Below are 16,934 nucleotides of genomic sequence, written 5' to 3' on the forward strand. Positions count from 1 at the left end.
ATGGAAATCTACACCCAAGCCTACATAATGATGCAGAAAATGCATAAGAAAATCGATTTGTCTCTGAATTATAGTGAACATTTGTTCTTCCATATACAAATAAAGAAAAAAAAGTGATTGGATGTTAAATCATGAGTCAAGATATGGACTTTCATAAAACAAATAGGATTTTCCAAGAAGGCATTCGTCACTTCTGCATTGCTGGCATCATTCAAAACTTCATCACTGTACTGCTAGAGCCTTGATTTACAACCGTTGGTAGTCTGAGCTACCAGACTACCAACAAATGCTTGTCTGGTAGTCAAGAGTTTGATCAGGATTTATTCTCAAAAGTTGACATGTCCACACACCACCCTGTTCAGCTTTAATCTCTGCATCTTGTGCGGTTGACACTGCACATGGTTTCCGCAGCCTAGATTTGCAAGTTAATATCTGCAAATCTACATATCCTATTGTCAAAATTGAGATCCTTCAATATTTGCTCTGTTCCCACAGCTCTGAGAGCTTCATTTTAAGCTCATGACTGCTCCTGCTTGTTTGCCTTTGTGCGTGCGCGCTAATCTCATTTCAGTTTTTCAGGCCAGCAAAAGGGAGAATTTGAGCAATGAGAGCAATGCAATACGACCACAGCTGGTCACAGCTGACCACAGTGACGTAAGCTGGACTAAAACTTCATGCACACGCTCTCTCTCACTCACCTATAACCACTTTTCCACGGGGGGATTTACCATCAATGGCTTCTCAGTGTTGGGAGTGAGAATGTGTCGGAATATGAGAGCAGGAGACGCAGAGACTATCCTCTCCGTGCCAGTTGCAGCTGCATCTCCTCGTATTTAAGAGTCAGATTATCATTTCTAGTTTTCACCCCCCTTACTAATTTCTTAAAATAAGTTCAGGCATGACACAAGAATTACTGCTTTCATTTATTAAACCTTTAAGTATGAAAAAATAGGTTACCACAAAAAGTAATTTATTCAATGATTATATTACAAGTGATATTTCATTGCAACTTCAGGCTTTGAAATACTTCAAAAGCATGCTTCGTGCAACATCAAATGTGTCGAGAAACAGCGCACCGACAAAATCCAAATAATCTGTGTGTTAGATTTACTTATTTTCAAGATGTTATTTCAAGGTAGGATTTTAGAGTATTTTAACTTTAGTTTTTATCAACAGGACTAGGGGTTCCAGTTTGATTATTACAGTGAAAATTTTTCCTTTTTTTCAAAAGCACTTTGGCCCATTACACGTAACATGGTGTTCTGGATCTCTAACTACATAATGACCTGGTTGCTGTGCCTCTATTGCCTTGACCTGCTGACAGCTTCAATTAAACGGCTTGTATCATTTTTAGCAAAGCTCCAGTTGCCAACCCCCAACTGTCCTTTTACCAGCAATCAAATAAGAGCCTGGTTGACAGCCTGTGCAGGAAAGCTGAACAAAAAGTTTCCATGATTTTTAAGAGAATTCTCTTCATGGATCTGTTTAGCTCTGTCCTAAAATCAACTCACTTATGCAAACTGCAGCTAGGGCTGCTTGTATGTAGAGTTGAACACCAATCAACTCGCAAAAAGGTGATCTGTTGATGGTCAAGGGATGAGGTGTACTTGTCAGAGTAAAAAAAAACAAAAAACGTGCACATCCGCCTCAGCAGCAGTGACACAAGTAGGCAGCACAATTCAGCTGATCTGTGCAGTTCAGTGGGCTTTTCGTTTTGCACCAAGACTGTTTCCTAAGTGGCAGCACAAAACAAGTCACACTCACAGACTGAGACAAAGACAAAGGAAAAATTACGTAGATAGCAAATTTTCATCGGAAAACATCCAAGATTAACATCATCACTAACAGCAAATTCTGCACACTTAATATTACCTTAACTGTCTTGCATGTAATGACCAGAACGTTTTCTGACAGCACAGTTTAGAAAGCATAGAGAAGCAGAGATCTATCTGCTCTGCTGTGCAGTCACAGGGTCAAATTATTGTATCCACTTCAAGAGAGGAGTGGAATAAAACAGTGAGGGTAGGGGAGGTGGAGTAAAGAGGATTTTTTTGTCATTTTTCCCAGTAGCTTGTGAACCATATGTTCAGCCTTGGGACACAAAAAACAACATAAGGGTCACCAAAAGCTCAGAGATGCACCAACACACTGACACATGGGGATCATGATGCAGATTGTGTGTGTATGTGTGCATGGGAGAGAATCTGCAATTAAACCATTAACATGTACGTATTTGTTCAACTTCAAATTGTTTCTACAATAATATCATTTATTTTAGACGTACTAATAACCTCAAAAAAATAAAGCTTGCAAATGTTGCTTATGCATTTTCAAATAATTAATATTGAATGACACTGCTAAAGGTATAAGAATGTGAAATTGTAAATTTGATTTCATCTGTTTATTGTTGCCAGTAAGGGGAACAATTTTACAAACTTTGTCAAACAAATTTAAATTACAGTTTGTTTTCAGCTAGTATTGATTGTAACATCTTGGCTGAGTTGGTAACTGGTAAACTATCAATGAGTGTACAAAATCAAACTCGAGCTAAGAAAATGAAAACTTTTGTTAGTCCCCTTGTCTTACTCTCTGACAAAAGGATTTTTTTCCTTCGTTGTCAATACATTCCGTAAGTGCCAAAAAGATACACAGTTTTCCATTTCTGCTGCCTCTTTTTAGTATGGAATTAAAACTATTCTAAACACATTCAGAAACTTCCAAGCTGAAGTTTAAAAAACACATAGAGAGCACTGAAGCACAGGAACAATCCCCTGAGATGTCTGTAAAAAAGACAGAAAGAAAGAAGTAGATGGCAGAGAATGCGCAGGAAGAGAGAAAGAGCGAGAGTTTGCCTCCAGTCTCAGAACAGAGGAGGATCAAAGGTTTGTGCTCTGCATCTCAATGGACATCCGGTCACCAATACTGATGAGCTTGGGCGTGTGATGCTACATTCACAGGGTTTATATCTTATGGGAAAACAAGTGGTCATTGTCTGCAAATAAATAGACATCTTAACTCAAGAGTTGTATCTCACAGCACCCAAAACCTAAGTATTTAATAGCCACAAAAATAAAGAAAATTAAGTATTTTGCCATTTTTTGGTTGATTTATTAGTTTCAACATAAATATTTTTATTAGCTAATTAATTGTGTTTCTCATTAATAAAACAAAAATGGCTTTTCTACCTTTTCAAACCATGCAAGTATTTTATTTTTGGAATTCTGAAAAAAATTCAAATGAAAAAAAAGTGACAATCATATCTGGTCTTGCCCTGAAGTAACCTGCTTTCTGTGTAGCATATGCACACCAAGGTTTTTTTAATTATGCAATGCCTTTACCAAAATCACACTAAAATGTGTTTCTTTAGCATTTTAGAGGTGCAACTTCATACGTTGTGCTCACATCTTTACCAGCTTCTACGCAATGCAGTCTGAACCACCATAGATTTTAAGCTCCTACAGCAGCAGAGGGAGATTATAAAGTACAATATGCAGCATGAAATGACCGCTAACTGGAAAGGCAATTTACCAAATAAGCCACTGCTAAAATAACATGACTTCAAAATGCAAATTAACTGCAAACCAAGCATACAGATTTTCACCAGCTGGAGGAGCAAACTGTATATTTTTGCAGCAATAATGACAGGAGACTCCATCAATACCCAACAGCTTATGCTATGTTTTAATTTAAATGAGACCACCACATTTTTACCCTACGTTTGCTCTTGAGTTTAGGAAAGCAGTTGAAGATGGAATTAGGTGTCTGTTTCTCTCAGAGTTAAATGAAAAGTGGTACATTTTCCAAAAACCTTGGCTGCTGTCGCATGAGTTTAGTATTATTTTAGCAAGCTGGAGGAAAGACTGACACATTTATTTATGTAACTGCTGTGTTCTGTATTTCAACCTTGAGTCCATTAACACTGCTTGGTTAAAACTGCACACCAGCTGCACTAATGATCAAAGGATTTGTCCCAGATTATGGACAGCCATTAGTGTAATACTCTTTGTGTATGATCTAATGTAGATGCAACTTTAGAAAGGTTGCTGTGTGTTAGTGTTGGTCAGGAACACATCCTGGAAACACTTGAATCTGCTCCACAAGGACTTGTCTTTCAGGGTTCTAAATCTTTTATCTACGAGATAAACACAAAAACAAGGCAGAATGTCAAAATAGCTGTGCTTTTTGGTTGAAAAAGAATGCATAGGGTCTATTTGCTCTGCTGTGTTATTTATCATGTAATCCCTGCTTATAAGGCGACATAAAAAGAAGGAAATTATTTAGTTTTTAACTAAGTACCTGAATCTGCAAACATATAATAGTGTTACAAATACTGTAATCACTGGCAGAAATGGATGGGAAATAAATTTAACCAAAAAACCCCCCAGCAAATTACAACAAAATTATAAATACAATAAAAGTAATCAATGGCTCTTCACTGCAGTGCTTCAAAATCTACTTGCATTGGAATATTTATGGTCTACATTAATTTTATAATCCTTTTGAAAAAAAGGATTCCATAGTAAAGATCTTAGCATTACCTCTCATTTGTGAGTGTTTGTCTATCACAGATGGTTATAAAATCCTCAGATGAGATGCCCGTGACCTCCAATGGGATTCTGCCCCTTTCACTTGAGAGCCTATTAATTGTCTGCAATTATCCTTTGCAAGCATGGCATCTGTCAGAGGTATCTCTCCTCTTCCCACATGGATAAAAATGCCACAGTGATAAAGGTTGACTGCGACATTCACTATTTATTGCACAGTAGAGCTTGTACAGTTAAAGTTTGCCATGACAGGTCTTAAAAAAACATGTATGCCTTATGGAGTCCTTCCTGATTTCCATGTTTTTAGTGACAAATATTTAACTTCTGCTGAAATGACATATTTTATACAGCAAATAACGGAGACAGCGCCTTGAAATCATTCCACTCATGGACAAATAATTTTAAATTTCGCAACGTAGCATCTTTTATGTGTGAAAAATGTGTGGTTTTGTATCACAGGGAACTTAACACTTCCCTTAGTGCATTCAGACACCTCCAAAATTTAGTGCAAATTTCATGGAACAAAATCACATAAGAAATGAAACAAACTGAGGAACTTATAAGGCAACAATATAAATATATCAAAAATAGTTATTAGAGAACTATCTTTCTTACAAAAATGGTACAAATCTTTTGTCCTGCACTAGAGAGAAGGACAGATTTTTCAGTTCTTCTACTGATTTCACAGCCTTGTATCCCAGCTGCTTCAGTACTTTGTGACACATGGTTTGTGTGAATTCTACAATATCGTAGGACAGTTTCAAACGCCAACTCTCTGCATTAGCCGCTGAGTCCCTCACTGTTCCAAACTTGTGTTTTGCCGAAGGTTCATTGCTTCCTCGAGTATTTGCACGTATCCAGTGTTTCACATTTTTATCCATATGCAGCCCAAGAAAGTCATAGATCTCCTGAGTCTTTAGAAGTGGATTTCGGGCCAAATCCTCATATCGAACCAACATGTACTTCCCTTTCAACCAGTGGGGATGACTAAGACCAGTTGAAACTGAACCAAAGAAGTCCTCACAGATAACTGTGAGCTGATTCATGTCTAGATTATACGGTCTTCTCCCTGTGGCCCTCCAAATGCGCCACAATCGGTATGGGTCCCTGAATGTCTCGATCCGGGATGACAGGATACCACGTGGGTCTCTCACAAGTTGAATGACTTTTATGTTCAGCCGCGGATCTTCAACCAGAGCCCGCAGATCTCCGATTTCAGGAACCCGAACTACTTTGATGGCCACGTGCTTCTTCTCCTGACAAGCCTCTGTTGCTAAAGTCATGTTTAGGGTTGAGCATTTCTTCACACAGTCTCCTTCTTCCACATTAACGTCCCCTGGACCAAAGGCATCACAGACAGGTTGCTGGCACAATGCCCGGCTGGCACCTCGACGGAACAGTTTGTCCGTAGTGTGGTTTGTGGGTGTTGGTTTTATATAATTCTCTAGGAAGTAGAGATCACAACCATACAGGCTGCGCAAGAGGTCTCGACTGGCACCTAGCGTCACGCGGCGGTCGGTAGGGTTGCGGGTGTGTGACTGACGTGGGACCAATGTGGCATAAACGTGATAAAGAGGCTCAAACAGGTAGAATATCTCCTGGTGCTGGTTCAGCAGCTGGCCAACAAAAGAGGAGCCACTGCGAGTGGTGGCTAAGACCAGTATATGAAGTTTACGGGTGGCGTTGATGGAAAAGTAAGGGTAGTCATCACAGCCTGCCCCACCTGCTGGTCCCCGCTCAAAGGAAGGATCTGTCTCCTGAGCCCCGAGACCGCAGTTCTGGGGACTGGGCAGCGGGCACAGCTGGAAAGGCTTAGAGGTGAGCGTCCGGATGGCTGTGTACTGGATGGCAATTGAAGCCAAGGCCAGCAGAATCACTGACTTCCAGGAACATTGCATGGCTGAACCACTTCATCTAGCCAGAGATGCCTATGCCAGGTCCTCCCTGTGAACAAACAAGATTTTGTCTTTATTACAAGAAGCAGGTACATATCTTAGGTTATTTAATAAAAATATTTGAAATTATTTTGCTAAAATGCAAAACCTCCATTTGAATCAAATGCTAAGCAAGCACCACAGAACTGAGAGATAGAGAAAGAGACCACATTACAAGACAATTTCATTTGAATTTCTAGTGATCTTAAAGACATAAATTGTATTGTGACCTTTTTTAGAACGGACTGTGAGTCATCAGTGGTTTCAGTGCCGCCTGCATTGTATTTAGTTGTGATTCTACCACAAATCTTCCTACTGATTTTTATACTTATGAGGAAATGAGTTTAAATATGATTTATATACCGAACAAGAAAAGAACAAAAGCACATCTGAATTAAAAAAAATGCTGCAGCCACAAGACAGAATAACTTGTCTTAATCATTCAATTTACTTCCCATTTCTCCTGCCAACTCTGCAGTCTAATTTCTGGAAATTAAAATAGATAAAGAAGTTCTAAGACCCTGCTTTTGGTTACTTTCCAGTCAACTGACACTGCCTGCCAAAACATGTGCAGCAGTATCAGAGCCAAGATAACAGCGTGGCACATACAGTATTAAAATACAGTATGACACATTCTGATTTGAAATTGCTCGACCAATCATGTTATATACATTTTCCTTTCCCTTATGCATTGAGAAATGTTACAAGTTCACACAATAATTATTAGACAAAGGATACTAGAATAAATCTTGCATCACCTCTTACTATGCATCTAGGCTTGTTCTTTGTCTGTTTAATCATGTCCGCATCTAATTTGGCTTGACAGGACAGACAAATCATTGAGCTGTAAGCCACTTCACATTAGAAGAAAAAAGTGCCCAGAAAGGTAAACAATGTAGTTTCAAGCTTCATTGCCAATGTCATGTCAAGGGGAAGTAGTCCTGTAAGTAAGACAATAAATGATGAGTTCTGTTTGGATTTTTAAATAACTCCTATATATACGGCCTCGGTGTAGTGAACTTTAATTGAGAGAATAAAATCACCACTTCAAGAGCTATATAAAAATGGAATAAAGTAAATAAATTGCAAATATGCCTGCATAATATAGAGAAAAGCTATTTCAAAGTAACATGACAGCCTAAAATTAAAATTCCAGATTTGTTACATAATAACTAATACAGCTGATTTTACTCAGTCTGGGTTGAGAGACTTGGAGGATGCGTTTTTAAAGCAGGGACGGGGATGTTTTGCTTAATAGCTACTCTCACAATGCAAACAGCATAAACAGAGAACATCTGTGCTTTCTCCTCAATGACATTTTGTAGAAAAAAATGGCCCATTTCACTGCAGCGGGGACAGGTTAGAGGCTGTCAAAGATTTTTCCGTGATGCAGGCATACTAACCAATGCAGCGATAAGACAATATATAGTACACATGAACGCATCACAGTCAAACGCTTCAAAATTTTCTGTCCAGAATAAATACAAGGAAGCACGAATTCGGCTACTTAAAAAAAATATAAAATATTGAGGTTGTATTTGAATAGAGTTTTGTTATACCTTGTTGTCGGTGGCTGTGTCCTCATGATGCGCGGTGCGTCCATGAATCACGGCTGGCTGTGTTTTAGTCCTCAAACGTCTCCCTCCCGCCCCCCTCCCGTGCGCTGTTTCCCAGTTAGGAGAAGATAAACGCGGCTGGCAACCCCCTGTATTCCATCTAACGCGCGGGGGGCGAGGCGTTCGCGTTCAACGGATGGTGTCGGACACACAGAATAAAACAGGAGAGAAAAGATGATGGAGTAACGCAGGAGCGGAAGTGTTATTATTAACCAGCCAGGCGGTGAAACTGGCCGAGGAAAGCGGCGGCCAAACTCCCCCTTCAGTGATGCGCAGAGAGTGAGGTAGGGTACACAAGGACCGACTGTCTGGACCACCCCCGACCCCTCCCCCTATCCACCTGCCTCTCTCCCTCTGACTCTCTCTCTCTCTCTCTCTCTCTCTCTCTCTCTCTCTCTCTCTCTCTCTCTCTCTCTCTCTCTCTCTCTATCTGTCAAACACACAGTAACACAGAGACACTATCATCACTACTATCCACGCACGCAAATCAGCTCCTGTCATTCAGCCAAAGTAGCAGCGTGTTCACAGTGATTCCATTTAATTTGATTGCAAATGTTTGATTTGCATGAGGCAGGGTGGCTCCAGCATCTTATGTGGGTTCATTTAGCTTTAGCTCACTTATCTTTTGGGAGTGTAGTTGGTTGGTTAGATTAGGGCCACCTGCCTCAACTGGGAAAATCTTAACTGGGTTTAAAAAAAATAGAAGGAGAGTGGAAAGACTAACTTGTCAAATCAGCATTACCACTTCTGGCTTATGAGATTCTGCAAAGCCCTGTCTTCTGGGTATACACAACCTATAATAAAAGAGTGGGCGGCCAGCTAATAGCTGATATTGGAATTAAATGTAGGGTGTTCAGACAATGTAGGATTGAAAGAAACGGCAAAGAAAAGCAAATGAGATGGTTAATGCAATGAGTGCTAACGTATTGCATTAATCAGTAAGTTAATACAATAATTTATTGGTTTCCTAACTCTTACCTCCAAGATAAAAGAGAACAAGCCTCACCCTGCGTTTCAAAAGATTACCATTAGGCCATACCAGGAATACCTGTAGAATTTAGACAATGCCTCAACTTCAAACCTGACTAACTTGATTGCAGTCTTCCCTCTGAGCAATAGACCTAAATTCAACATTATGGCAAGACCTTACTTAGACATGAGCCAATGTTAATTCTACTTTATGTAGTCCTGATTTAGAGCTAATAATGACAGGCATAATGAGTCAAACCTGCATATTGCCTAGTTTTAGCCTGAACCAAACTTCTAGGTCTAAAAGTGGCTTATGCTTCTTATTAGAAAATAAAAATGACAAGGTCTTTAAACTGTCCATCTTTTGTCAGTTTTGACAACTGACAAAACACGAACAGAGGTTAAAGTCAACATTTGGTAGGTTTGGCTCAATTTGATTCTTTATTGCAGAAGCAATATCAATGTTTTGAAAGACATTCTGTATCCTTGTGGTTCAAATCACTTTTTTAGATGAAAGTATATTTTCCATTTAATGTGAATTTCAAGGTTGAAGAGTGCGGCGAAGGAGTGGAAGAAGCACTAAATCCAATCTGCTTGAGGTCGAGTGTGAAGTTTCCACACTCAGCAGTGATTTGGGGAGCCATGTCATCAGCTGGTGTGGGCCCACTGTGTTGTATCGAGTTTAAAATCAGTGCAGCTTTCTATCAGGAAATTGTGTACTTCTCTTTGCCTTATGGAGATGCTAATTTAGCTTGGCACCTTCCCTCAATTACAATACTTGCTTTAAAGAATATACTGTCACTTGACTGGCCAGTGAACTTGCTTGACCTATGCCCCATAGAAAATCTATGGGTTGTTGTCAAGAAGAAGACCAGAGACAGCAGAACCTCCATGCCTCACCATGATCAGGCAGAAATAAATGCAAAAGGAGCCCTGACCATCAGTGTATTCAGTCCATGGAGATACTTTTCAGTAGGCCATATGAAAGGTTGCAATGCAAACATTTGTTTCCCTGCTGCTGGCGGTTGTCCCTGGATAACGCAGATGCATACTGTTCTCTAGTAGAGATCACATGGACTATCAAAGGCAATCATCTGCTTCAGCAGGTCTTTGATTGTGTCTCTCTGCGCACATGTTTATGGTCACATTTATTTACCCTTTCCTAGATGCTCCGCAGAGCTTCTCAGCTATTGTCTCAACTTTACAGATGAAAGGGCTCTGGATGTGCTTATAGCTGTGCCACGGGGAGGCCAGCAAAGCAGTAGCTATACAGCCCTGATTCCATGGCTGTCTCCAGAGTGTTCATGTCAATACATCCCAGCTTGTGGAAGCCTTGTCAAGGGACGCTCTCCCACATTGAAGCTAGGCATCTGCTGCAGCGTGATAGCCTTTCAGCACATTATCACATAAGGCTATTCTTCCTGCGCATGCTGTAAAGGGATTTGTAGTAGATTCATAACGTGCCAGGCTAAATAATGTGTGTTAGGGGTTGAGGGGGTATTCTGCTTTGTTCTCCTCTCAATCGTCTTTATTCCAGCATTCACATGGCGACAGAAGCGTGGTTTTGTGTCTGGCATTTTTCATTCACTACTTGGAACTTGGTGTGAAAAAAAAAACGATTCCAAAGGATTGCACTGTTCTTATTAGCAAAATGAGGGAGGCAGATCAAAGAGCATCTTCAAGTATTGGTGTAAAATCTGACTATTTCTATACAGTATTACATATCATGCTGTAAAGTTTAATTCCTCAACCGTAGTAACATATTCTACCACCTTTAATCTTTCAATTACATTTTAAATCCATACTAAGCAAGAATTTATTTAAAGAATATTACATGTGGGCATACTGATCAATTCAGACACATTCTTATGAGGGGAAAGCAACTGGAAAACTTTTGTACAACTGTCCTTTAAACATTGTTTCAGTTCATTCAATTCCAAAGAGATTTGTTTAAGCCCAACTCGATGTCAAGATCTCACCACTGTGTTGCACTCGAACCAAAGTGTGCAGCATCCTGATTTGTTCATATTTCAAAACTGCTGCAGGTTTGCTGATTCGTTTGGGATCTTTGCCCTGTGAAATGATTTTGTATTGTATTTGTGGTTTGCATTTATATACTGTGTTTAGATTTCACAAAATATGATGCTGTGCCTAATGGCTACACATCTCCACTTTGGCGTCAAAGGAAAATTGTTCTAGTAGTTTTGTGGTTCAAGTGGATGAGATTGCAATCATATTTTAGTTTTTTAAGAGACTCTCCTGACAACTTTATTAAGCAAGACATTCTTGTCTGGTCTTTTTTATGTAGCTAATGAGCGCTAACATGAACCACAAAAACTAAGGCCCGAGGTGAGTGGTATGGACTTTTTAAGGTTTGTCTATGATTTTCGCCTGTATAATTTCCTCTGTCCATTTTCATATTTTAAAGGTGAATAATCTTTTTTTTTTATCTGTAACTGATGAGCTTACATTGTTTCAAAACTGCCATGTATAACCTTTATACTGACAGGTGGCACAGATTGCTGGATATGTTTTTGCCCTTGGAATTATGTTAATTCTTACCTGCATGCTTAAAACTGGCAAAAAAATCTGCTTTCATAAATGTGATCATATGTGCTAATTATTAATTTATCAGGTGTATTGTATCAGTAAGGCCTGACTGCTACCTTTTCTATTAAATGTGGTGGAAAAAGCCTAAATTAATTGATTTTGGCAAACAAAATAATTAAATAGATAGGTTTTTCCCCATTTAAGATGATTAAATCTGGTTACTTATAACAGCTTTTTAACTCTAAAACTGCCTCCTGGAATATTTTTTTATCACATGTACATTTTACATGTAAATAAAATCTGTTGTCTCTTCATGACTTACCCTGAAATTGTTTGTAAGATTTAATTATGAATTCCTCAAGATGAAATTTCTGACACATCAATGTAGAGTAATAGGCTTCATTAAAAAGAGCCATGACAAATACTGGCAAAATGCACATGTTGTTTGACTCACACTTTCATGCAAATATAGGTTGGATCAAATAGATGCTAATTCACACAAAAGAAGAACTAAAATAATGCAACTTTTGACAGCACTCCATAACCTAAGCATGCAACAAATAAATTAAGGAAATAGTCTGCTGAAATAGATGAACCTCGTAAAAAATCAATACTTGGCCAGAGCAGGATTCAGAAAGCCATGAACAAATCCTGGAGAATTCTACGCCAGCAGAGCTACAATTGAAGATGGATTTTCTGGGGTCAAAAGACATTGTGCCACACTATGCATAGATCTTGTATCATGGAGATGAATACTTCTTTCACCTGCATAATTTCTTCAGCTTGACTCAGAACTGTCCTAAAATGCCAATTGTAAGAAAGAAAACAAAGAGCACAATCCACCCCAAATAAAAGCAAAAATAAAAACATGTCAGTGTGCGGTATATGGGCAGTTTTCTAAGTGGGCAAGATCCAGACAACTGAATATTTGGTTGGTTGCATGTGCTTGCTTGTTATTGCCTCCCTTGCATAGTGTAGGGTATTTTAACCTGTACATATAAAGAACCAAACAGAGAGGGTTTGCAGAGAGACTCACCCTCTTTGCAAAGAGGGCGAGTGTCAGAAAAACAGCAGTGTCTCAGAAAACTCTAACTTGTCCCCCTGCAGCAGTCTGGTTTTATTCAAAGCGGCTTGGGGGTCGGGGCTGATTTATTGTGGATTATTGTACACACAAGCATACTTTGTGTGTGTCAACTTATTACTTATCACAACATAAGAGTAAAGAAAGGTGCTAAAGGCAAATTAACAGTCAGTTCTAAAATGTAATATGTCTTTTACAACTAGCCTGTTAACTCAGATTTTGACCATGAGAATTACACAGTTGAACATTTCCTGATGATGTCACACCACAAATCTGTTTTCTCAGGCTCCCAAAAATAAATTCACTTCTCCTTCAACAAAGCTTTTTCTATGTATTATGCCCTTGTCTCCAGAAGAAAAACAAGCAGTTTTCAGTCATGGTGGAAAAGAAGGCTATAATGAGATTGCTAGCCAGGGCACTATTTAACAGAAGAAAAAAATCTTTGCTTGTGACTGAATTTTTCTAGGTTGTCATGGTAAGTGAATTGGAAAATAATAATAGGGCTAGTTTTTATCACTTGGGCCTTCTGTATATTCATGTAGCTGTCATCATGGACCTTAGCTGCTCTAGTTGTTTGCTGTGCATTCAGATGGAAATAGGCCTTTTCTTGTTACAGGATTTTAACAAGACTGAACTTTCCAAATCATATTAAGGTACTTTGTAAGGTGAATTCTATTAATATACATTTTTCTACAACAGTGTGAGCTTAAAAATGACTTAAGATATAAAATTATTTTGGTACTGTTAATTGATTATTAATCATTTAATCATCCATCAATTCAATGTCCCCAATATTACTGACGTGCATGTGCTGTGGTTTTGGCTCAGATTCAGTGGAAGAGGTGGATCTTGGCAGCCTGTGGAGCTGTGCCAGGTGAGACTGATTAGCCCAGCTGTGGGATATTTGTCTCCTTCTTCCTTTATATGCAGTAGCTTGCTGCAGACTTAGACAGGCACATGTTACGAACACTGCCTTCCTGAAGAGCAGGTCATCTATAAGCTGTGACCTGATCATATTGAGTGAGAATGGGCTGCACTTCTATTGTGCCTTTTAACCCAAATCAGATTCCATAAGGCACCTTATATTTAACCTATTCTCAGAAATGCTTGCATCCAATACACAACTGTACCCTTCCAACAGGTTTTTTGGTATATAAAAACAATACTTTCCCAATAAGATTTGGCTTTTAAACAGGGAATGATGTGCTAACATTCAGTTTGGATGATGCCCAATCCACCTACATAGTTATCAGGTAAGCAACACTGAGCTGCATAATAAGGGATTAGATAATTAAAATGTTGCACAGACTACACCCAAGGCTGCACAAGGAAGGAATTTAAGCAATCGAGTCATTTTTACATAAAGGTAGGGCAGGTCAAGAAGTTCTAATACTGTAAGCAGCATCTACATTTTATAGGTTATGATGTAGGATTTGTGTAGTGAGGAGCTTTCTGCACAGTCCAGTATTGGATAAAAGCTTAAAGTCGTAGGGATCAGTTCACTCTCATTTGTCATGGGTGAAAATCTGAATATTTTGTCAAAATCACTGCAATGTTTGTTTTAAAAACAAAACAAAAATCATGAATGCTTTGTGTTATATAGGTCTATATGTGAATGGGTGAAGGATATTTTGTGAGTCATGATGTCTTTCCATGTCTGAAGTATGCATGTCATTTTTAAATCACACCGCTTTACATAGTTGTGTGTACTGTAGTGAGGGATACAAAATTTGTAGTTTTTATTTGTATCAGGATGGGGTAAATTAATTTTCATCCACACTGACTGAAGATCTGCATAGTGTAACGTGTATATATTAATATTATTAGGTCACTGCTTCTATATTTAAGCAACAGTTTGTATTGAGCGAGACATGTTGTATAAGCCATTTCAGAGTAGTGATGCTAAACACCTTCATTTTTCAATATATCCAAAAACTCTCTAACAGCAAGTTGTGTCTGCTGCAGCGTCAAACATATCGGAAGTGATGCAGGATCATTATTTGCTAAACTGTTCATACTTTTACACTCCTCAAGTAGAGAACCGAAATACAGTGGTGATGGGATTAACATAATTCCCTCCAAATTTGACTTTACTTAATTTTTTTTTGCATAAACATGTCTGTGACTTACACAATACAGAAAAGCTATCCAAAATGTTGCTTGAACTCAGAAAGAGATTATATTATGTCTGATGTTATGGCTCTAAGACTACTGTGTTTTTGGGAGCATTTGCTTTCTTGTTGTCCATTTCATTTGCATAATTGAATAGACAAGAAAAACAATGAGAACACCACTTTTCTCAGTTAACAGATTGGATAGTGACATCAGCTTAATTAAAAATGCTGCAAAGAACAGAATTTTTTAAACACCAACAATGATGGGGGAAAAATGTGACAGAGACAGTCATTACAGTAATGTTTTCAGTTAAATTGAAAATGTTATAATCTTTCTGTGGTTGTAGTAGATTAATGAACAACCAGAAACGTCTTGAGATTTCTGGATATCAACCTAGATTAGAAACCCTGCAGATAGGAAGAATATAATTTTTGCGCGCTGTTCCCTAAACAGCCATTGCTTTACTTCTACTTATGAGATATAACATATCATAAACCCTAATGGGCCATTGGATAGATTTTAGATTGAAATTATCTATTCATGTCAACTCAATTCCATTGGAAATAGGCAACTTATTAAGTCACATTATATGAAAGTGGATAACTATATCTTTCAGACACTGCTAACTGATTGTGTCAAATGTTGACAGGGATAAAATGTTTAATTTTACAGTTAGACTTAATATAGTGAAAATATGTGCACAGTTCCAGATCTAACTCTATCATTGTTTACATGTAAAATAAACATTACACGACAATCATAAAATTTGTTATACTGCCGACTGCATACACATACAGCCTTAAACAATAAGATTTATTCAGATTTGCACCCACAAAACACCTCTATGATTCTGTTAAATTCCATTTTTAAGTAGATGGTAGATAAGAAGTGAGTTTTATTTTTGTGCAATGTCAAGAAAAATCTTTCTGTGTCTATTAAATGTTTCAGAGGTGAAGGTTGTTTTTTTGCGTCTTTCAATATTTGTAATTGTTAATCTATTTGTTTGAAATGACAGTGTAAGTGAAAATGGTTTTTACAGGTTAAATAACTTCTGACAGACAAAATCTGTTTAAATATACTAATATAATTAAACTTTGCTAAGTTTCTGTTGTATCTGTCTTAGTCAGCACAGTTTTCAGAGTTAGCCATGATTATTGAAAGAAAGAATGGGATACTGCTTTATATTCAGCACAAAAAGAACCAACCCTGAATATGTAAGTGACCTGAAAAGTCTCCCATCTCAAGCAGCAGTGGTTACTGCTTTATGTGCATCAGCCTGCTTGAAATTCCAACAACACGCTTCTCCCCGAGGATGAGCTTAATGCAGTGCAAACCCACAGAGCAGCTGCTGTCATTCTGCTGTACTGGGTTCTTTGTCAAATTTCTGTTTAATTAAACAGACTCCATATATCTGATTTAAATGAGCTATTTGAAGACCTATATATTTTATAAAAACCTGACTGAACTGAGGAAATAGAATTGATTTGTGAGATTATTTATAATCCTTTGTTGATTCACCTAAGTCAAAACTTTAATGTTTGCTCATATATACATCTATATCTATATATAGATCTGTATATCTATAGATCTACATATCTATCTCTATATATACAGTACATATATATATATAATGTATATATATATATATATAGAGAGAGAGAGATAATTTTTTATTTTTTTCTTACTAAATTTGCTCATATTCATCTGCTTTGGAATTGCAGATCAAATCTCTTTATCAATAAACTGTAGAGGGAATAAATTACCTGTGATTAAACATTTTCAGTTTCATTTTTAATAGCTGCACCTCTGCCTGATTATAGCTGACTTGTATAATCTAGAATATCACTTAAGTAGGACCTGTGTGATAACATACGTTTGTATACAACTTTCCAATCCCAAGAAATTCAAGAACAGTTGACAAAGTCTTTGACAGCAAGAAAGGTTAACAGAGACATTTATGGGCATTTTGGACTCCAGCAAGCCACAGAAAGTTCAATCATTCACAAGTGGAGAAAACATAAAACAGTTGTGCACCTTTTCTGGATTCTCTGGTCTAAAAAGTGAAGGTCAGTGTTCATAATTCAACAATAAGACAGAGATTGCCCCAAGACTTCTGGAAAAATAC

The 16,934-nt window shown here is 38.0% G+C and overlaps 1 protein-coding gene across 1 annotated transcript; it reads right to left on the bottom strand.

Annotated features, from left to right (window-relative positions):
* Positions 1 to 953: 953 nt before the first annotated feature.
* On the bottom strand, positions 954 to 8,387 carry chst1 (carbohydrate sulfotransferase 1). Its single transcript, XM_005809476.2, has 2 exons — positions 8,038 to 8,387; positions 954 to 6,488 (listed from the first exon to the last, which is right to left on the bottom strand). The coding sequence occupies exon 2, from the start codon at positions 6,440 to 6,442 to the stop codon at positions 5,156 to 5,158; it is 1,287 nt and encodes a 428-aa protein (XP_005809533.1). The 5' UTR covers positions 6,443 to 6,488; positions 8,038 to 8,387; the 3' UTR covers positions 954 to 5,155.
* Positions 8,388 to 16,934: the final 8,547 nt, after the last annotated feature.

Source organism: Xiphophorus maculatus, chromosome 4, assembly GCF_002775205.1.
Source record: "Xiphophorus maculatus strain JP 163 A chromosome 4, X_maculatus-5.0-male, whole genome shotgun sequence".
In the NCBI taxonomy this organism is placed as follows: domain Eukaryota; kingdom Metazoa; phylum Chordata; class Actinopteri; order Cyprinodontiformes; family Poeciliidae; genus Xiphophorus; species Xiphophorus maculatus.